The sequence below is a fragment of the Takifugu rubripes genome, chromosome 5 (assembly GCF_901000725.2).
Source record: "Takifugu rubripes chromosome 5, fTakRub1.2, whole genome shotgun sequence".
Lineage (NCBI taxonomy): Eukaryota > Metazoa > Chordata > Actinopteri > Tetraodontiformes > Tetraodontidae > Takifugu > Takifugu rubripes.
Window position 1 is genome coordinate 4,440,741 of NC_042289.1, and position 21,295 is coordinate 4,462,035.

Here is a 21,295-nt window from a genome sequence, read left to right on the forward strand (position 1 = left end):
TCTGGACCAGGGTAAATGTGGACTCATCAGAATACCCAACCTTCTTCCATTGCTCCAGAGTCCAAACTTTATGCTCCCTAATAAACTGAAGCCCTTTCCCCCCCAATTAACCTCACTGATTAGTGGTTTTCTGAAGGCTACACAGCTGTTAAGTCCCAGTACCTTGAGTTCCCTCCACATTGTGCAAGAGGAAATGTTCTTACTTCCACTCTTGAGCCCTGAGTTCTACTGTTGTTTTTCTCAATTTGATTTAAGCAAATACAGTATTTAAGTGTTCTTCGATCACAGTCATTCAGGATTTGAAGAGAATGGTTCCCCTCTATCCTTTTCAGTTTTTAATAATGAGTCGGACAGGTCTTAACCAAATATTAGTAGTTTCTGCAATCTCCTAAGATTTTTTCCTCAAAGGACTAACATCTCTTCCACGACCACAAGACGTCCTTCAACATGGTTGTTTAAGAAATGGGAAGCTACTCATTGCATCAGTTGGGGTTAAATAACGTGTTGCCATTTTCCGTGCAGTACTGATCCAAGAGCAGGCTTTTACCTATTTGCATAGTTAAATCCATGTGGCGACTCTCTTTGGACAGGCACTCTATGTTGCAATCTGTGTAGTCTCCACTAGATGGAGCCAAATCTCTCACCTGGAGATGATACAGACCCAAGATGCTGCACGTGTTGGAAGACAACAGGGAGTCACTGTTGTGGACAACATGGATGACGGAGGAAGTGAAGTTGCACTTGTGAACAACACCCTCCATATTAGAGGACAGGTGCAATGAATGCACCAGCCTGTCGACGGCGCTGTTGCTTCTCCCTGTGTTGTGCTCTCTGTCGCTCTCTCCTGCCTGCATGTGTGTCCCCCCCACAGTGATGCTTTGATGTGAGGAGTTTAATTCCAGAGGAGACGGTGAGTGTGTACAAGTTAAAATGCGCTCTAGCAGCTTGAAGTTCACACTGGAACCCATCAAGCTGCCGGCAGCTGTCGACTCGGCTCAGGGTGGACCTTTCCACTTCTATTCTGGTGTCACACTTCACATTTCTCCATCTGTCAGTGTTCTTTTCTTTTGATCCTCTCATCCTCCCGCATCATGTTTGCGCACCGTGCTCCGGTCCACCTGTCCGACATGCGCTGCTGACGCATTAATATGCAGATGCCCTTCTGTGGCTGACAAACACCTGACACACCTCAGGATAGGAGTGGACAATGAGCTTGATGCATTATTCATATAATTCAAATCTGAGAGCTCAATAAGATCCATCTGCTGTCTTCCTAAAGTCCTCTTTGCATCAAGAATGTCAGCGGAATGTCCCAGAATTCCACCTCTTTTTACAGTGTTTATCTTCAGTCATATTCTTCCTAATGTCCTGTTGACACTACATTCATAAAAAAGGATGTAGTGGCTGCACGCGTCACATTGAGATGCTCTGGAAGCAATAAGCAGACCCATCAGGATATTCAGAGGACCTCAAAAGGAATCAGTCACTTCTATTTGAAATCTTCCTGCCTAGAACCGCTCCTGCCCCAACAAACGCCACCAACTCTGCATCGTACATCAACATGGGATTTATTCTCATTTCAGTTTTAGATGAATGTTTTCACATTTCATACAAAAATCATTAGAAAATGCTCAACACACCAAAATCCTGTGGTTAATCCCCGTTTAGCGCCCTCACACACGCGCACACACACACACATACCACAGGATTAATGGGGAATCGTGCAGCCTCCCTGACCAGTTGATGAGAATCCAGCTTGAGCTTCAGAGAGTGAATCCACGGGTTCCCTTCGATGGTCGCTACCGCACGGTGCATGAAATGTCACGGCCGTTTCCTGGTGGGCCGCCGATACCTGGTCACATCCAGCACTGCAGAGACGAATACAGCAGGACGCCGTCGCCGACGGCTTTTTGCCAAAGGTGTCAGATGTATGGACAGAGTACCACGTCAACACCACCATGCATGTTTTTGAACACAGGATACATCGTTGGTTATGACTGATTATAGAGCAGGAAAAAAATAAATCAATAACAATATCAGGTTCAATTCAAGCAATGATGGGGGGGGGCAGGAAGGTCCACTGAGCCCCTGTTTGAGTGAGGTAAAAATAGGACAAGAAGAAGCGAATCACTTGGTGTGTTGCTAATGTACACGCGCAGCACTCAAACAGCTACAGATGCGCTCTCTGCACAGGCGCACTGACACACACTTGTACCAAAAGTTCCAAATCCTTCACTGGAGGGGGGATCGGATCGGTTTCCCACCCGGACTGGAGATACGCGAGGGTAACAAAAGACCGAACATAACCTTCGCATTAAGATCAGACGACTGAACACACATTTTTATTTAGCCAAAACAGAGAGCCCCCCCCGAGACAGAGGAAACTGTATCATCGGAGCTGCGAGGCACTTACACAATCACGATCTTTTCACAGAGTGCCTGGGTCCCAGTGTGTGCCTTTAGAGACGTAGCTACATTTTTAACATTTTTGAATCAAACGTCCAACACACAAGCTTTCAGACACTCGCATGGGGGGGGGGGGCATTTTCAGCGGTTGGCACATGTACATGCAAAGCATCAGTTTGACCTGTGGAGGCAAAACTGAGGGAGAAAAATGACAAACGTATGCGAGCAGATGAACGGGCTCCTGAACAGCGTTTAAAAACACCCCTGGCCTCCTGATCCTGCCCCCCCCCACACTGTGTGTCACATTTTCCGTAGCAGCACCAGAGGAGTCCCCCTGATCGATGGATCCGGCCGCTCAGTCCGTCTCCAGGATGAGCGGAGGCTGTTCGTTCTCTTCCTCCAAGTGCAGGTCATTGAGGTCATCTTCTAGGCCAGCCCCTCCCACAGCACCCTGCTCTTCACAGTAACCTAGGAAACAAGGTCAGAGGGCAAACAAGGAAAATAGTTTGCTATGAAGTAAAAAAACAACTGTAGATCTTCTTTTGAAGGCAACAGGGGGGAGGATTCTTTTTTTAAAGACTAACTCATATCAGAGTTGACTTATTTCTCATGAGAATATATCAACAATACTTTATTGGAAATACGTTTTCTTTCAAACTTAAATAATGTTTGGAATTTTAATCATATTTTTAATAATTAGAAGAGAAAGAATGACAAGAAGCCACTTTATAAGCTCCAACTATTTGAAAGAGAATGAAACCATAAAGTCCAACTACAACACAGACACAATCTGTTTTAAATTACATGAATCAACTTAAACATTTTAAAGTAGGAGAATATTCTGAAGGTGCAAAAATGATCAACTGTAGCTCAGCATGGATATAGAAACAACCTACAGATTACCAAAGATTATCTGCATAAGCAATATGTCAAATCCAGCAGGAAACATACCTTTAGTCACTGCAGCACTGTAGGTCTGAGCCACGAGTGGGCGGTCATGTGATCCCTGCTCCAGGATCTCATTGGATGGTTCGGCACTGCCGTCTAACCTGAAATCAGTGACACAAAAGTCTGGATGACCAACTCTCGGATTAGAACCCCTGACAAGAGCGAGTGAGTGAGAGTGTGTGTTACCTGTGCTGCTTCATCAGTGTGCACTCTCCTCCTTCTTGTGGATCCAAGTTGTAGAGATACAGGTACCCATCAGCCGCAGCCACCAACAATCTGGGAATCTTCTGAATCCTAAATTAAAATAACAACCATAAAAAGCCTCTCTTAATTCACACACGCGATACTCTGAGAGTGAAATGGACTCTTTCTACCTGGACTGGAAATTACAGTTAAACATCTATCAAAACTGTCCACATCTCCACTTGAACGACGCGCGACAAGTCTGCTTCTGCAGACACTCACACAGCTAAGGCGCAGATGTTCTTGTGACCGCAGAACGGCAGACGCACAGTGGCAAAGGCCCGTCCCTGGGTGAACATTTCAGTCACTTGGGACGGCAGGTAAGTGGTGGACGCCATCAGCACCTTGCCTATATACCCTCCCCATGTGGTGGGCTCCTCTGCAGGACTACAGGCACACACACACACACACACACACACACAAACAGAATAAATAGTTTCACACAATACAGAAAACATAAAGAACCTCCTAACTTTCAGTTATTCAAGGGAGATGAAATAGTACGCACACATATTTCTCCTTCTGGGTCTCCAGTTTGAAGATGTGGACCGTTTCTGTGTTGCTGGAAGCTGACAGGTACAAGCCTTCCATACTGAATGCTAATGAGCAGATACTGACGCACCTAAAACAAAGAGAAGCATTTAGGTTTTCTCCAAACAGTTGCTATCACATAAATAAAATGAATAATAGGTGCACTCAGTGTTAAGATGGAGGCTTCTGACTTTATAAAGACTCAATTTTTTTAAGCAGTTGAAGTAATAATAAAAAAAAAGAGCAAGAAATCCTCCACCTCTTCACTCCTCTTCGAAACTCAAAGAGCTTCTGTCCCTCTGGGATTGAAAAGACACGGATAACCGTTCCCTAAGGGGTGAAAGATACACAAGGGATGATAAAGCATGGAGGGGAGGCAGGAACAGTATTTGTGTAGCATGAAATAACACACGGGTGGATAAAAAAACAAACACCCAACACTCAAAATAATCATTTACTTTCTCTGAGGCTGTGGCCAGTTTGGTTCCACTGGCATCAAAAGCCAGAGCGGCTAATGGGCTGTCGTGGGCTGGAATCATATTAGCCGCTCTCTGCAGAAACAATACGGACAACATGAACGCAAGTGAGTGATGACAGCAAACAGTGGCTGTCAAACCAGACGGTGTCATCATAGCAGGCATAAATCTCCTTCAGCAAAGAATAAGAGTGAAGGACCTGTGGTGGTGCATCTGTCACCTACCAGGTTGACTGTGTCAAACACCTGGACTTCTCCTATTGTAGCGCTGCCTGGGTAGGCCAGATAACAATTGTCATTGCTGATGGACAGGGCACACAATCCTGTGAGCAGAAACACCAAAGGAATTCAGGGAAAAATGATTATTCTGACGTCACTGAACAGCTCCTCTTTTGTGGATTTAATATTCGAGTAAGTGACAGTGTCAGTTTGCAGCCACCACGAAATCAGAAAAGAAATTGCTTTGGTTATGACGCTCACCCGATGGGTTCGGAGGGGTTTCTCGGATCGTGTGCAACACTTTCATGTCTCGGATGTTGTGTATATAAAGTGATTCCTCCAGACACACTATCAGCCTCTGAACAGCAAAGCACGACAACATCACCATCAGTGTGACGACCAAAAATGTGTAAACCTGTTCCCGTTCTGGGCAAGGAAAATGTGTTTTCTGATGTGGTGACACAGCGATTTCTTCACCTGTCTGTTGAGCTTGACAGCCAGGATGGTGTTGGAGTAGGAGTAGTTGCAGATTTCAGTTCCCTTCTTGAAATGACAGACCTTGAGTTTTCTCGGAGCCTTGAGGCTGACGATGGCCACCAGACTGCTGGAGAACAGACGCTCCACGATGCACACATCCTCCGTGTCCACTGGTAGCGCCACACACAAACATGCAAAAACATCACTTTCTGGCATTTAAATGGTGGCATTTCTCCTTTTATTGCTACATTTGCTGACAAGATAGTTAAATGGTCGTCATAACCATTTACATATTTCCATTTATATCAAAGAGTCAGAGTCAGACCCTGCAGGACAAAGGTTGCAAACATTTATGAAGATCTTTAATTAAAACTTTAAACAAATCTAATATACTCAGTATGAAAATCATGGCTGATAATACACAATACAACCTTATTCTTTCAAGCAAGGATCTGATGACTCAGCTATATCATTACAGAGTAATGACAACATATTTTAAAAGACAAGAAAGGCAAGGAGATGTTGGTCAATACTTACTACATTCATATATCTGCTCCAATTTATCCACTGATGACAGTGAGAAAAACTTGTATCCCGATTTGGTGCCAACAGCTAAAGACCTAAAATATACAAAATAGAAAAGAAAAGAACACAATTATCTTCTTGTTACTGCACCATGATATTATCAATTGGCTTAAAATTGCTTGGCCATAAAACGACATTGCATTCCTCACTCTTTTGGATGGGACTTATGCTACGTCTCCAACAATTACACCGACCCACTTTGAGACTTTTCCAACACATTCACAGCCCAAATCAACACGTTTGACCTTCTGAAACACGAAACTGTCAAACACTGCGATTAAGTGAACACCCAATAACACGTACGCATCTGTAAAATATACATCGAACATTGCAACTTTTATCTATTCCTCTGGAAAAGATGCCTGCCACCTATGTTAATTATGGCTAAAGTTAGCCACGTTCTCCATGCAGCTTCGCGTTAGCTACAAAGCTATTCTAAAGCGGGGAAAATAACACATCGCCGGGGCATTCTAGCAAGATATCCTTAAACATCGCCTTGTGTTGGAGGTCACTGCTAATGCGAGTATCAGCACCGAGGCTATTTCATTCCGTCACCCAACCAGGCGCCCACACTGGGCTTGCTAACGAAGGCTAGCGTTGACAGCAGAGGCCGACGGTTCTCCAGTCCCCCCGGCCCTGCCTTACGTGTTGTCCTGGTTAAAGTTTGCGAAGAGGAGCTGGCTTCCGCCCGCATCCCCGCTTTGACTGGCCAGGTTCATGGGTTCGGCACCATGGACATGTAAAGCTCTGGCAGAAATAGCAGCAGTTCGACCGGGTTCAAGCAGCAACGTTGTCCGTGTCGGGGCTGTCTCCTGCGAGCCCCGCTGTTGTGATTGTTGTTGTTTTTCATGGAGCTGGCCTCCCTCTACTGCGCATGCGCCGTCCAGGCCGCGTGCTGCGTCTTTAAAGGGGCAGAGCACCGTTGGTACGTGCAAAGTTGACGTGGGTTTAAAACCTAACTTTAAAATGATCAAAAAGCAGATGTGACAGAGGACAGATGTTCCGAACTCTCCATCATCGGGTCCATCCGGGAGAAAAGCACTTTTGGAAACTTTCTGTCGGAAAATTAGCGACTCACGGCTTTATGTAACAGCGCCCCCACCGGCCACCTGAATAACTGCTGGGGGAAATGAATGGGACTTCATGAATTATGAATTCAAATTATGATTCAAATTGTTCCTACAAACCAAACAAGATCTTAACATAAATTTGTGGTGTTGTGCTGGAGTGTTGGGACATTTGTATATTAATGGTTAAAAAAAGTCTAATGTGTCAGCCCATAGTTTTTCTTTTAAGTGATAGGCAGAAATTTGGAAAGCATTTAAAACCAAAGAGCTGAAGCTTGAGTACACCCTTACTCAGTAGATTACTGTATTCAGCCAAGCAGGATCAGTGCTGGTAAAAAAAGAAACTAAACTAAACAAAGCATAAATCAGTAACTATATTTGGACCATGGGAAAGAACATTAAAAGATGGTTGAGAACTTGTAGACACAGGCTCAGTGTTTTTACCTGTGTTTTTACATGTGCTCATCGGAGGGGGGAAACAACTCAAAAGTTGAATGTTTAATTAAAAGTTTCATTATTGTTTAATGCCGTCAACACATAACAACATACACTTATAATAAAATCACTTACACTGACAATATATTGTCACTTATATATGAATAACTAAAATATGAATAACTAAACATGTATTACTGTGTGACTAGACAGACAGACAGACACACACACACACAGACAGACAGACAGACAGACAGACAGACAGACAGACAGACAGACAGACAGACAGACAGATAGATAGATAGATAGATAGATAGATAGATAGATAGATAGATAGATAGATAGATAGATATTTAGATAGATAGATAAATAAATATACAGACAGACAGACAGACAGACAGACAGACAGACAGACAGACAGACAGACAGATTACCTTTAGTAGTATGAAACGCTTATTAGCAGACAGTTGCTTTATCATTAGAAGTGCATGTGCTTCCTGGTACTTGTTCTCAGTAGTGATGACCAAAGAGTTCTGGTATTTTTAAGTGTATTTTTCTTCTCTTACACTGACAGTGACATCATCCAGGCTGGAAACAGTGTCTCCATCGCATACATCTTTTTTTCAGTTGGATGTTTTCAGGGACTGAGAGATACTCTCCCACAGAAACAACATAAATGCAATTTCAAGGGTAGAACATAAATAATATTCCAGTTCAGATCTTTCTATGTGGAGTTTGCATGGTCAAGGGGTACTTTTAGAGTCAGTCCAATAAAGATTTTGTTTCCTCCAATGTTTTTAACTAAGACCCAGAAACTTTGCTGAAGATTTACGGTGTTTAAATTCTAATGCTGAAGTTAGTTAAACTGTAAAACCTGTTTGTATCAACGCAGAGAACGAGCGGTGGACGTTGTTATTTACTTGCGTAAATAAAGCCGCCTGCCCGTGGTGAATATGTCACATGCTTTGTTGAAAGAGGGGAAACTTGTTTGGTCATCTGTGTGTTTGCAGAATGTAACTGTTCCGTCTCACACAGCTGCTGCTCAGTCCCACAAAGAGCCACTGCCGCCACTGTTGTTGGATAATTTTTAATTTTCCACTGAGCCCCTTGCTCTCTCTCTCTCCCCCTCTGTTGTTTGAAGGCAAATATGAGAGGGTCAGTGAAGGACAGGCAGAAGATAACAACATGTGAAAAACTGCCACATTTTTCCTATTTTAAATGTTAATCCCTTTTGTGTTTTGAACTGTTGGAAATGATTACAAATGTCCAAATAAAGATATCATTGTGCAGCAGCTCTGTGTGGACGATAAGGCCACATAAACCACTGAGAATTTGGATTCCAAGAATTCAACATGTGTCTTCAACTTCCTTCCTGTTACAGCACATTAGAAGCTACGGTGGCCCGCAGGGAACACATCTTTTATAGTAGAGCCTCATACAGGCTCATTTTCAGGCTACTTTAATGTTGTAGACACATTCTGAAATTAGCTGGGACATTTGATGGTGTTATTTGTTAAATTACTAACATGAAGAAATACTTCAGTGGGTATTCAATGCCCAGGTGGCCATGAGACAACATACTATTCCATGGAGGAGAAACCCAAGTCAGTACTACAGAAGTATCTTTTGTGTATGCTTGTTTGCACGTATTTTATTTCAAGATGGACACTTTGAAGGAAGCTAGGTTGTTACAGGGGCTGCGCCATTAATAATGCATTAAACACCGGTAGTATATCAACACTGACACATGCAACAAGTGCAAAAAGAACAGCTGCGTGATGAAAAACATAAATGACCCGTTTAGCTGCAATTGTAGTGCCGGAATGTAATGATGATGACGCTGATGATGATGCTGAATCATGTGAATAACAATAATTGGAATACTCCATAAAGAAGGAGAGTGAAACACGCAACACTCTCTCACAACCTCATTATAGGACACTTTCATCCTAACGCATAAAACCCAGCGCTGAAATGATCACCTGGATACCAACATGTTCCAACAACATTTAAATACCAGCAGGCGGCTCGACATGTAAACCGAGGCCGGAGAAGTGGTGTCGGGAGGGGCTGCTGCTCTGTTATCATCCGTCCAGAGGAAAGGGGAGGGCTCACAGACCCAGTCCCGCGGAACATCCCGCAAACGCACGAGACGCCAACAAAACTCGCTGCACCCTCCGACCTGCGCTCGCCGCCGCGCGCTCGCTCCGGCCGCGGAAACTCTCGCGACTTTGGGTCAAACTCCCCCGTCTGTGGCCCCGCTGCCTCGCTCCGCGGACGCGACTCTCCTGGCCGACTTTTCTATGGGACATCCGGAGCGGCGGGTCCGCAGGAGGGGACGACGCTCGCGGATGTGCCGACGGTAAACAGAGCGCCGGGCGCCTGACGCACGCGCGGGCGCGCGCAGAGCCCTTCACGAGATGGACTTCAAGAAGACAAAATTCGGAAGGTAATCATCCCCTCCTGTTTGGATCCGATAGCCGTGCGTAACGACGCACAAAACCAGAGTTTATGGACTGCGTGTGTGTGTTTGTGTGTGTGTTTCTGTCACCATAACTTATTCATTGATCCATCTCAGTCATGTAATAACACCCAAATCCAAAAAGTGAAAGTTCAAGCGTGTTGAAACAGTGTACACAAAATATACATGCTAATTCATTTCTAAATGAGCGTTTCGGCTTCAAAATCTTGGCTTCGCTCTGATGCTGGAGGTAATCTGCAAAAAGATTCCCTAATCTGAAAGTGGACCAGTAAAAGAACAGCATGATGTGAAGGAATAAACTAACAGCAGCAGGAAATGGGCCACAGATGTTTTTAGTAGTGCAGTATTTGGGTAAATGTGCTTGTTTACATGGTTACATTCTGCCACTGCGTGGCTGTAACACGAGTGTGTCACACACGCGCGCACACACACTCGAGAGTTTACAGTAGAGCAATCACTTTGAATTCTGCATGGCTGCCTTTATCGGTCATCCAGGCTCCAGCCTTTGTGTGTGAAAATGGAGATGACTACAATCGTGAGAACCAGAGTTCAAGACCCGCAAGAGATAAACTTGATCTCTCCGTTAAAAGAGTGGCCCTGTATTTAAACAGAGGACACACACACACACACACACACATACAGTCAATCCTGTGCTGTTGAGGGCCATTCAGACGAATTTATGAACCATTACTTAACACACACATTTACAGAAACACAAAATCTGGAGAGAATCCCAATCCCTGTCCTCTGTTTTCAGTTCATTACACACACACACACACACACACACACACACACACACACACACACACACACACACACAGAGCAGCCTCTTATGAATGATTGGGACACATTTTCACTGGCCTGGAAAACAGAAAACAAATGTGATGGCCGTGTTGCCTAAATGCATCTGCTGATTATGATACCTACAATACGGAGCGTGTTGTGACAATATCGCAACGGTTTGTTCAATCCCCGTTTTCACGCCGCAGGCAGTGGAGAAAGCTGCAGGAAAAACATGCTTGTTTGTGCAGGGCGTGTGTAGGAGGGAGTGTGCCTCAACATATGAGGCGATGATGAAGAAGACAAATGTCAGGAATTAAACACACACCTGAGCTCACTGTTAGATTATCTCCATGAAGCCTGGGAATTCACAAACATTCCACTTACACAATGGTTAAAGCTCCAGATCAGTCAGTGGCATCAGCGTGAGTATGCTTAAAAATCAGAACAATTTATGATGAAAGGAAAGATGTGCTGTGTGACGGAGCACTGTGGGCTCACTATGTGATGATTTAAGTCACATCTAAAATAACATTTAAAAATAAAATGAAATAAAATGGTCCAATTATGCTTCTACTCATAGTTTATCTCTTAAACTGCACAAACATCTCCAACAAAATAAAAGCACCTACTTGTAAAGGGGAGTCATTCAGACATCTGTGTATAATAACATAACGGGTTTTTACTTCTTTTTTTGTCACGCTACGTGACACAGTTAGGCATCCTCCCCTCAGGTGGGACGTATTAATCGTGTTCCTCCAATAAGCTTCTTTGTAGGGGTTCGCATGTGGCCGAGGAGGATCGTGCGTTAACGTTTCTGTTCTATGTTTGTGTGAATATAGACAGCTGGGATGTGAGCCCCCTTCTTTTAAACACCTCGAGTTACAGAATACCCACACAAATCGTGCCTGTTACAAAATCCTTATGTTTCAACCATCCAGATTTAGAGAATAAATCAGATTTGGCGATTCATGCATCTTGAAATATAAACTGTGGTTTCATAACATCGCCAGATGTGGTATGTTCCTCGCAAGACGGAATGTTTGCTGATTACACACGCGCACACGCGCACACACACACACACACACACACACACACACACACACACACACACACACCCACACACACACACACACACTTAAGAGTAGCGATCACACTAGAATTCAGAGAGCATGATGTGGATTACAAAGCTGCAAATCCTTGAAGAATGGCAATCTCACACACACACACACACACACACACACACACACACACACACACACACACACACACACACACACAGTTCATGGTTTCAGCACACTAATTATTAACCAGAACAGTGATACCTGATTCTTCACCTGTACTCATGCTTCTGTCATCTCCCCCTCTCTGCTACCCCCCCGCCCCCACCCCCCTCTCAGGTTCATGAACTGCAGGGTCCCAGCCAGTAAGCGATACCAGCCCACCGAGTACGAGCACGCGGCCAACTGCGCCACACACGGGGTGAGCCGGGTTCTCGTCCACTTTTCCTGTAGTTACTGGAGGTTCAGCGATGGAGCGGATTGGATTGTGAGGAATGAGGCCGAACGCAGGAGGATTTCTGGCCGCGGCGCAGAGGAAGTGGGCTGTAATCTGTGATTCAGCCTGCAGCATTTCTCTAATCTGCTGTAATCCACGTGAACATGTGCCCGTGACACAGCAGGAGGGAGAGAGTGAAAGAGAAAACAGAAAAATGAATTTCAAGGGGCTGCAGAGACCGGCGCCTGCAAACGCCCATGCTAACATCAAGTATCAACTTCACCTTCTGTTAAGCATCTTAAAGAGAAGTTTAATCACTGAAATCATCTAAACTTTCTGGTGCTAAATTCTGATGTAAAACAATGAAAATCCAAAAATCTGCGAATCTTAGGGTGCTTCCACACACCTCTGCTGTGGTCATATCAGCCTAAATTATGCTCTAATATCTTGGATTAAAGGGAGATAATTAGCATCTGCTGTTTATGCATGAAGGCTCAGTGTTTCTTGTCTAATTGCTGACCTAAATTACTTCAGACTGAGAGCAGAAACACAATTATCTTAACAACATTTGCATTTACTAATCAAGGAAAAATAAAAAAAAACAACGCTTTTTTTCCTCCATCTAGTTTTGGATCCTTCCAAGTCTGGTAGGCGGGTCTGTGCTGTATTTCCTGTCTGTAGACCAATGGCATCGCACAGCCGCCTGGCTCTACGGGAGCGGCCTCACGGGTCTGTTTGTCACCTCCACGCTCTTCCACACGGCTGCCTGGAAAATCAGTCACCTCCGGTGTGTGTTCATGGGTGCATGTGGGTGTATGTGTGTGTGAGGCATTTGGCACATGTGCATGTTTGTGTTCTGCTTCGATAAACAGTGTTTATGAAATATGACCCAACCTGAGGGCCCGAGCCAAATACACAATGAATGTTTGATTCACCATGAAGAAACTGAACTGAAACCACTGGAATATCGTGTTTTTATAACCTAAACATCATAAATGATCCTGGCAAATGAAAGTAATGACCGGTTCCCTCACCTGGAAGAGTGAGATTAAACAAAAAACATTGTTAATGGTTTTAATTAGAGCTGTTGTTGTCGTCACGGTGCAGGAATGTGGAGCAGCGGTTCCACATGTGTGACCGGATGGCCATCTACTTCTTCATCGCTGCTTCCTACTCTCCATGGTGGGTCACCTGACAGCAGCCAGTACCTTGTGCAGTTTGGCAGTTTTCTCAAGCTGAAACTGGTGTGTGTGTGTGTGTGTGTGTGTGTGTGTGTGTGTGTGTGTGTGTGTTCAGGCTGATGCTGAGGGAGCTGGGGCCCTGGTCGTGCCACATGCGGTGGCTGATATGGGTCATGGCTTGTGTTGGGTCTGTGTACGTCTTCTTTTTCCACGAGAGGTAACGCCGACACCTGCTAAATGCCGCACTTCTGCGTGAACCACTAACATTTTGAAATGAGTTTTTATATCCTCACATGTCTCCTGGAACTGTTAGGTATAAACTGCTGGAGCTGTTGGGGTATGTGGCCATGGGAGCGGTTCCTGCCTTCGTCATATTGTCTATGGTAATAATCAGCTTTTAATGGAAGAACAGCTAGACCACCATCGCTAGTTACTGTAGCATGTGTCTGAACTGAAACCCTGGGCTCTCTTATGTGACCATAAAAATCTGATGGTGAAACCATCACTGACACCAGGATGTTCCTGAATAATGGTTTTCTCCACTCGACCGGTCCAGGTGGAGCGCGCAGGTGTGTGCGAACTGGCAGTGGGAGGCGTCTTGTACGTGGTGGGCGTTGTTTTCTTCAAGAGCGACGGTCTGGTCCCTTTTGCCCACGCCATCTGGCACCTTTTTGTGGCGGCGGGAGCGAGTGTTCACTATTACGCCATCTGGAGGTACCTGTACTTACCGGAGTCGATGCTGCACACGTCAAGGTGACAAATGCCCCTCCGCCAGAGATGGCGTGTTGTCGTGGCGTGTGAGAAAAGTGTGTTCAAAGACACAAAATGGTAAAACAACCTCAGTGGGAGAGAGGATGAGTGAGATGCGACTCAGGTCAGAGAAGGCCAGGTCTCTCCCACCAAACTCTTGGTGTTGAATTAAAATGCTAGCTATATGCTAAGATCGGAGACCTTTTTGTATTCATCACCTGATGGAAGATCATTTGTACTTAGATGTGTTAAATTTAGATGTTGATTTTCCAAAAAAAAACAAACACTGATTCACATTCTAATGGAGTTTAGACATAAAAGGCAAGAAAACAGTGTGTCGGCACTAATAAAATGTCTTAATTCTGATTATGTCATCACACAGGATGAAGGTGTAAATTCTATGAGCAAAGTTAATGTACAACACTGAACTTTAATCAGGCAATTGTTAATGACCAACATTTAGTGCCAAAACACACAACAAATCCACGTTCTGTTGGTGCTGTTCAATAATGGAACATCATTTACTTTCTTCTTTACACAGTTGCAAATAAGGCTGCAAATTAGTTGGAAATTAAACTTTTAAATGAATAGAACAGGTAATCCACACTTCTGGCTGGATAAACACAGTTAGCTGAATCAGTTAGCAAAGCAGAAGACAATGGATGTTTTTGGTAGGAATCTAGAAATGACCTGAACACACGCATATCAGTCCAAATCCTGTTGTTATTGCACAAAGTTAATATTTCCCGAAATGTGCAACCCTATTTGCAAACAATGAATCTATAGATTTTGGGTGTTTTTTTAAAGAATGAATTCTGTTTCACTCTGATCGTAACTGAATTTATCACTGGTAGCTCTGGAAGAGTCACTCGGCACCAACAAATCTGGAACTACCCTGTCCACATTGACAGAACTCGCTGTGATTGTCAGCCTCAAGTGTATTGATGCATCCAGGATGGCTGCACAGCTAATCCTGCACGGGTGTCGGATTGTATCGTTTAGTCTCTTTCTCTATTGTTCCTAGGGTGCACTTTTAACATTTGATCACTTTTGCACTGAATTCTGCACCATCTAATGTCTAATCTTTAGAAAAGTGTTTTCTTTTCCTCTCAGAAAACAGAGCATATACTCAGGTAATAAGCATTTTATTTTTTAAACCAGATGATCTATTTTGAGGAAGAAAAAAAAAATCACCATTAAAGAAAAAGAGATGCTCTATCACACTGTGCTGTGTCTGTGGTTTGTTTGGGTGCCAGAAAGTGCTTTATCAAGTAGAACTCTATTAATTCAAGAAATGCACCAAAGTTGGTTCCCGGTTGGCAGGTCAGGTACAGCGTAACAGATCACTGGGAATGTGTGAGGTGGGTAAGGAGCCGCAGCCTCAGCGGCATGGCCATGTTGGTGTCTCTGTGCCATCGGGGCTCTGTGATGTATGATGGGGGTGTCAGGACGCTCTGAGCCACGCCGGGGGTCTTCAGCAGGGACCACAACTCCTCACCACGAGTTACTATGGAAACCAGATCCTCCTCGTCAGCGCACCAGGCAACTGATCCACCCCTAGTTACCGTTCTCAGCTTAGACAGGAACAGAGACACCCTGAAACAACACATAATTACCATCACGCAAGGCTTTTTCAACATTAATCACCAGGTGCAGCTGATCAGCTGGTCACCTGGGTATGAGGTCATGTGATCGGGACGCCAGCTTGGCCATAGCGCTCATCAGAGTGGTGATGACCCTCGGGGCAGGGCAGGAGCCTCCTGACGGCGGAGTAGAGGAGGTGATCTCAAACAGCACCGCCTCCAGAGCCTCGAAACAGGAAGTGATGAGGTTCACGGAGCAGCGAGAGTCACATGACACCGAAAGGTACTCCCCCAGCACCCACACCTGAAAGCCAACGAAGGTATTACTTTAACATCCAGTTTACTCAAAATATCCTCCAGTCAGCATGGACCACAGCTTCATTACCACGTGCGTGTAGATCTCCTCTTTGTTGTAGACGTTGGTCGTGGTCCCAGCAAACTCCAGCAGCTCGTGGGACTGGTCCACCACCAGGGACGGGTGCAGCTTGCACAGGTTCAGCAGGTGGCAGCTGAAGACCCTACAGAAACACGGAGGGGTGGAGAAAGTGAGGAGACAGAGGACTGAGAAGCAGCAGATGAACGCGTTTGCCCCGCGTGCGTGTGTGAGAACCTGTGTATCTCTTTGCTGTAAGAAGGGATGTTGAGGAGCAGGCTGCTTCTCTCCAGAATCACCAAAATCAAGTGAGCCAACAGCTGCTCGTCAGCTACCTGAGGGAGGTAACAGTCGTTAACCGGCCGAGGCTGCGCGTGCTGATCTGTAAAGAAAGTCAGTCTCACCTTAATAACTGCGTTGAAAAAAACGTGCAGCATCACGGGGACGATCTGAGCGCACCGGACGACTCTGGGCCAATCAGCAGCCTCGGCCAGCAGCTCATGGAGGGTGCTCAGTCGATCGATGGTGTCGCCTGCGGAGCGCGAAAAAAGAACAATGCAGAAATAGATCATCTGTCAAAATATCCAGACCTCCCGTCTGCGCTGCAGTTTGTCTGTTCAGGCACGGCCGAGCAAAAAGATCAGAGTAAAGTTTCATTTCTTTCCAGGCTTTGATCGATACGAGAGCGCTCGCTGTTCAACGACCAGACACAACAGGAGGTTCAGACGTGAATAGTGAGACAGAAGAGTCTTCCCAAAAAGAGGACCTGGGAGGTCAGAGTCTGATTTAAAAAGAGACAATACGTTTTTCCCTGTTCCTGAGTGCTACAGGTTGAAGTAGTAGGAAGAGTGTAACAGTCGTCATTTTAAATGAGAAAAACCTAAAGCACCATGATTTGTGCTACCTGTGCCTGCCTCGGTTCGAAGCAGGAAGAGGAAAAGGCCTCTGAAAGAGGGGTTCCGAAATGCCTCGAGTGGCACGAGGCCCCGGGCGCCGGCTTCAGCGATGGGCAAAGAGGCCGCCCTGCGACACAGACACGGAGGTAGTAAAGTATCAGTGTGAGAGGGGCTTTAGACAAATTATTAAGCCAGCTGTAGGCTAAAGTCCACCTCAGCTGCAGTACAAGTGTGGCAGAGAGGCAGGGTAGGTCCAGCAGAGTGTGGAGGAGTTCCACCGCAGTTCCCGCTGTCACCAGAGAGGGCATCAGATCCACAAACTCATCCACCAACGCTGGGCTGTTCCACGCCAACATCTGAACACAGAAGGGATGCTCAGTTCTTATCATGTATGTGGGAGGTCCAAGTTCTCTGGTTTTCACCTTTAGCAGGTTTGGAAAGAAGTGGGTGTACTGAGGGACTCGGAATTTCAGACTGTCGAGGTTCAGACGGAGGAAGCGCAACAGTTCGTGTGCCAGGAAGTTGTCATTGAACAGCTCGGCAGGGAAGCGGCCAAAAACCAGCTTCCACACGACGTCGCAATCCACCGCAGCGACCTCACCTGGATGGGTTCAAGTACAGCTTTATACAACTTGGAACCGTTAACAGATGGACCGAGCACAAAGGCATAATCTCAGGCGCGTCCCCGAGTTGTCAGCACCGTGGTTGAGGTAGAACTGAGCTACAGGCAGCAGGACTCTGGCGAACGACAGGTCAGAGCTGAGCCGTCCAAAGAGCGCTTTGATGTACGGGAACGTCCGGTAGACCAGCGACGTGTCTTCTGAACACACACAGTCCAGTACGCACACGGCCTCCACCAGGCACTGAACCAGGAAGAGGGTGACATTAGGAAATCTGACCTGATTTAGCACCGAGCGGTCATGTGACAGCAGTTAGCGTCTGGACTTAATACACTCACGGCTTTCTGCAGGTCTGTGTCTGTCTTTTTATGAGCCTCTGAGACAAGAAAGAACAGAAAGGTGAAATATAAGACACACACCGTGACATCAGTAGGTGCCAGTCATTCCCATTTGTGTATTTTGCATTTCTCACACACACTGACTGGTGTTAACATGCACAAACTCACTGCGATCGCACTGCTCAATGAGGCGCTGGCAGTACTGGAAAGCCTTCTCTCTCAATCGCTCCTTTGGAGGCAACAGGCGGCTGGAGGAGGAAGTTGCCGAAACCATAGAAACCACTGAACCGTCCACCTCGGAACGGTCATCTGCAGCATGAAAGAGCGAGTTAGTGTGATCAGAATACGTAGATCTTTGTTGCAGCAGAAGCATTGAAATTTAGAGGATGACCACATGGTTAAGGGTCATGAGTTGTAATATAACCTGAAAGCATGTAGCCTGTCTTGGAAATATTCACATTTGCTCACTTATTAACTCACATTCCTGTGAAGCACCTGGCTGCATGACACTACAAAAGCAAACCGCTGAAAACTCACAGGAGCACGATAAAATATACAGGAGGAATTGAAAGGGTCATAAAAGGGTAGATAAAGGAGCTACACCTCAGATTACATTTTGCACAAAATAATTTGGCTTTAAAGCTGAACGACCCGTAGTCCCAACCAGCAGGTGTCACTGTGCAGCTGCAAAAGCCTGCAAAGCCACAAGACAGCCTCAAATGAAAAGATAAATCCTCCGTATGACTACGTAGATTGATATAGACGTGTAAGTGAGAGAAAGGCCTACAGACAATCACGAAGGCTGAAACATTCACAGGTGCTGACAAAAATGGAGGAAACGCTGAAGTTGTTAGTTGTAAAGGAGGCACAAAGCTGTTCAGCCCAGCAGAGGACACGAGGAACCACATCAGTGATCACAATGACTGGTTTTGGAGATTATTTTTGTTTACAGAGGAAAAAAAAAATCACTTGGCTGCCTAGTGTGGTTCTTTCACCTATAAACTTTTCAGAATACTCAAGGAAGGTGAAAAGGATGTGATTCAGAATCTAATTAAGACGTTAGGCTGTGTTAGACCACATGTGGCTGTGAAACAAGATCATGCAAAGTGCTGTGAGCTGATGTCTCACACCCTGAGGTTAAGAAGGTGCTAAGAAGTGAGCGTATCTGCTGTGCCCAGAGACAGCAGAGAGAATCCACCCGCTCACAAGTCTTACCATTAGAAAAGGAGTGGGAGAGGCTGTGCTGCAGCCTGCTCACTGGAGAGGATGGGGAAAAAAACAACAACAGAGGCTGAGGCTGACGTTCGTTTGTAGCTCCAACATCAAGTAAACTGCTCATTAGCCGCGGGGCAGCCTTACCTGTGTCGACTGTGCTGTTGCCATTGGAAACAGAATGATAAGTGAGAAGCCAGTGGCGAAGCATGGAGAAGGAGTAAACATTCATCCACTGGTCCTCGGTGAAGCCCTGGCCCACGCACAGGACGGTGAAGAAATCCCCCGACACGGTGCCGTCCAGCTCGGTTATGGGTGGCGGCTGACGGACAAGGTGTGCACACACAATGAAGAGAAAAGTGATGGATGTGATGGAGGAAGATGAAAACATGCTGATCCAACTCACCTGCCGTGACCTAGGCCCCGTAAAGAATCCTCCCGAGGAAGCCCCACCCCCCTGAGTGATGCTGGCATAACGTAACCAGTCAACAAACTTTTTACTCAGGAAGGTCACATGATCTAGGCCAAAAAAAAAAAGGGGGGTGGGGGGGGTGGTAGGGGTTAAAATCGGTACGGTTGCTGATAACCACCTGACGATTTTTCAACTTTAGTCCCAGTACGAAACGTGTCTTCGTCACCTTCAGTGAGACAGTCGGGGCTGTGAGTGATGACACTGTTCAGGATGGGCAGGGTGTGTGTGAGCGACAGCCCCTCTGACTGTCGGTTTTCAAGGTTGCGCAGCAGCTGGGTGCAGTAAGACGAGAGATCAGTCCTGGAATCGACCTGTTGGGGGAGTCACATTTTGCTAAATGTGCTTTTGGGTCAGGAGCACAAAAATGAAAGCTATGGTTATTGTGTGCTGAAAGCATGAACGGGGCCTCCGAGCTGTAATTGCAACCCGAGCCACTTTTTTTCCACCATCTCAATGTTAACAGGAAGAATTCAAATAAACCTGACCTGTGAGAGCAGCAGAGCAGCCGCATGGCTGTTTAAAGGACTGAAGTTCTTTTGGTTGTACTCCAAACCCAGGGACGATTCTCTGAGCACAGCTGAGCTCAGTACCTGCAGCTGCTCAACAGGTGATGAGAGGAGTGAGGACACCTTCTTCTGAAGCTCTGCTGGTAACCTTTAATTGGTGACACACAAAGAGACAAACAGTTGAGAGAGAAGGGACTAACTAAAGCCAGATTAATGGGTGAAACGGGGATGGATATGGAATGAGGTGAAATGATTGGAGATGACATAATGAAACAGCAAGAAAGATGCAGAGTTAAATAGTGGGAATGAACTGAAAGTGAAAACTGACAGAAGTCCTTACTGTCTGGAGTACTTGTTGGCAGAAAGGATGAGGTGCAGCCTCTGCAGGGAGTCAACAGTCTCATGGCCATGCTCCTTTACTTTAAGAACTTTGATCAATCTGCTGTAAAACTTCTGCAGCTCAGACTCTTCTATGTCTCTGGAAAGAACACAAACCGTTTAGCTGTTCACGCTATTAAAAGTCCTTAAAGCGCCATTGTATGTCAGTTCATCATCTCCAATATTGTATATGCACACGGAAGATGAATTTGTTTCTCAATTTTTAATTTCTCGTTTTACACAGTGTTGCAGAGTCACGTTGCTGCTGTAAAAGTAACTTAAACAGAGCCTTCCGGGAGCCATCGAGACGAAAGTAAATGTAAAAGCGAGTTATTGCTGTGACATGTCACCTGGTATTAGCCTCGCTAGCTCACAACAGGGGGTTACAGCGAAAGGCGTATAAATCTGCAGTAGTACAATTTGACATCGTTTTCTTACCTTGCTTGTCGAATTAAACTCTCTGAGCCCTGAGAGTACATTTTAACAGAAGATGTCACATTACTCGGCTCTTTTAATTTACAAAAAAGTAAACAGTGCGGTGCTGATTTTCTTCCGGACTAGAAGCACACGACCATCCCTTTAGTTCCGCTTTCGCATCCGTGACGTATTTGATCTGTATGTTAAATAAATCGTAAAACAAAAAAACACCATACAGGTATGTGGATAATAAGAACGTGATTTATGTACAGATATCATGCACCTAGCTAACCATTTTGATAAAATCAGTGCAGTAAATTAAAAACAGATGACATCCAATAATTAAAGGGGTGAAGAACCGAATGGAGCCGTCGATTCCGCAATCCACCTGTTTCCATCTGCCCGCCCCTTCTCTCTTTCTCTC

The 21,295-nt window shown here is 45.4% G+C and overlaps 3 protein-coding genes across 4 annotated transcripts; 1 reads left to right on the forward strand and 2 right to left on the reverse strand.

The window, feature by feature from the left end:
* Window positions 1-1,551: 1,551 nt before the first annotated feature.
* On the reverse strand, window positions 1,552-6,754 carry wipi2 (WD repeat domain, phosphoinositide interacting 2). The gene is made up of 12 exons (XM_003964418.3): window positions 6,530-6,754; window positions 5,837-5,919; window positions 5,300-5,469; window positions 5,084-5,180; window positions 4,829-4,926; window positions 4,587-4,679; window positions 4,388-4,458; window positions 4,106-4,219; window positions 3,820-3,984; window positions 3,541-3,648; window positions 3,358-3,455; window positions 1,552-2,874 (listed from the first exon to the last, which is right to left on the reverse strand). Exons 1-12 carry the CDS (start codon window positions 6,601-6,603, stop codon window positions 2,762-2,764), a joined length of 1,284 nt encoding a protein of 427 aa, XP_003964467.2. The 5' UTR covers window positions 6,604-6,754; the 3' UTR covers window positions 1,552-2,761.
* A 2,387-nt stretch (window positions 6,755-9,141) lies between these two features.
* mmd2a (monocyte to macrophage differentiation-associated 2a) lies at window positions 9,142-15,294 on the forward strand. Its single transcript, XM_011603738.2, has 7 exons — window positions 9,142-9,835; window positions 12,049-12,130; window positions 12,772-12,932; window positions 13,253-13,327; window positions 13,442-13,543; window positions 13,640-13,709; window positions 13,883-15,294. Exons 1-7 carry the CDS (start codon window positions 9,807-9,809, stop codon window positions 14,081-14,083), a joined length of 720 nt encoding a protein of 239 aa, XP_011602040.1. The 5' UTR covers window positions 9,142-9,806; the 3' UTR covers window positions 14,084-15,294.
* Window positions 14,487-21,252, reverse strand: ap5z1 (adaptor related protein complex 5 subunit zeta 1). Of its 2 annotated transcripts, XM_011603740.2 has the most exons (18): window positions 20,893-21,252; window positions 20,417-20,554; window positions 20,056-20,224; window positions 19,737-19,881; window positions 19,505-19,617; window positions 19,246-19,420; window positions 19,102-19,143; window positions 18,055-18,195; window positions 17,887-17,924; window positions 17,629-17,791; window positions 17,351-17,529; window positions 17,142-17,284; window positions 16,937-17,055; window positions 16,437-16,564; window positions 16,270-16,367; window positions 16,045-16,177; window positions 15,749-15,963; window positions 14,487-15,672 (listed from the first exon to the last, which is right to left on the reverse strand). In XM_011603740.2, the coding sequence occupies exons 1-18, from the start codon at window positions 20,931-20,933 to the stop codon at window positions 15,420-15,422; spliced, it is 2,433 nt and encodes an 810-aa protein (XP_011602042.2). In that variant the 5' UTR covers window positions 20,934-21,252; the 3' UTR covers window positions 14,487-15,419. The 2 variants fall into 2 exon arrangements, with proteins under 2 accessions (XP_011602042.2, XP_003964485.2); XM_003964436.3 differs by lacking the exon at window positions 19,102-19,143.
* Between the last annotated feature and the right edge of the window lie 43 nt (window positions 21,253-21,295).

Bases quoted from the DNA above. Each gene is read 5' to 3' on its own strand.
- wipi2 (XM_003964418.3), bottom strand. From the start codon at position 6,603: ATGAACCTGGCCAGTCAAAGCGGGGATGCGGGCGGAAGCCAGCTCCTC. The intron at 4,459-4,586 runs GTAAATGATTAT...TTCACCCCTTAG, and splicing joins TGGCCACAGCCTCAGAGAAA to GGAACGGTTATCCGTGTCTT. The intron at 3,649-3,819 runs GTGAGTGTCTGC...ATTTTAATTTAG, and splicing joins AACATCTGCGCCTTAGCTGT to GATTCAGAAGATTCCCAGAT.
- mmd2a (XM_011603738.2), top strand. From the start codon at position 9,807: ATGGACTTCAAGAAGACAAAATTCGGAAG. The intron at 12,933-13,252 runs GTGTGTGTTCAT...GTCACGGTGCAG, and splicing joins TGGAAAATCAGTCACCTCCG to GAATGTGGAGCAGCGGTTCC. The intron at 13,544-13,639 runs GTAACGCCGACA...TGGAACTGTTAG, and splicing joins GTCTTCTTTTTCCACGAGAG to GTATAAACTGCTGGAGCTGT.
- ap5z1 (XM_011603740.2), bottom strand. From the start codon at position 20,933: ATGTACTCTCAGGGCTCAGAGAGTTTAATTCGACAAGCAAG. The intron at 19,618-19,736 runs GTGACGAAGACA...TTTTTGGCCTAG, and splicing joins CCCCGACTGTCTCACTGAAG to ATCATGTGACCTTCCTGAGT. The intron at 16,178-16,269 runs GTTCTCACACAC...GTGTTTCTGTAG, and splicing joins TACAGCAAAGAGATACACAG to GGTCTTCAGCTGCCACCTGC.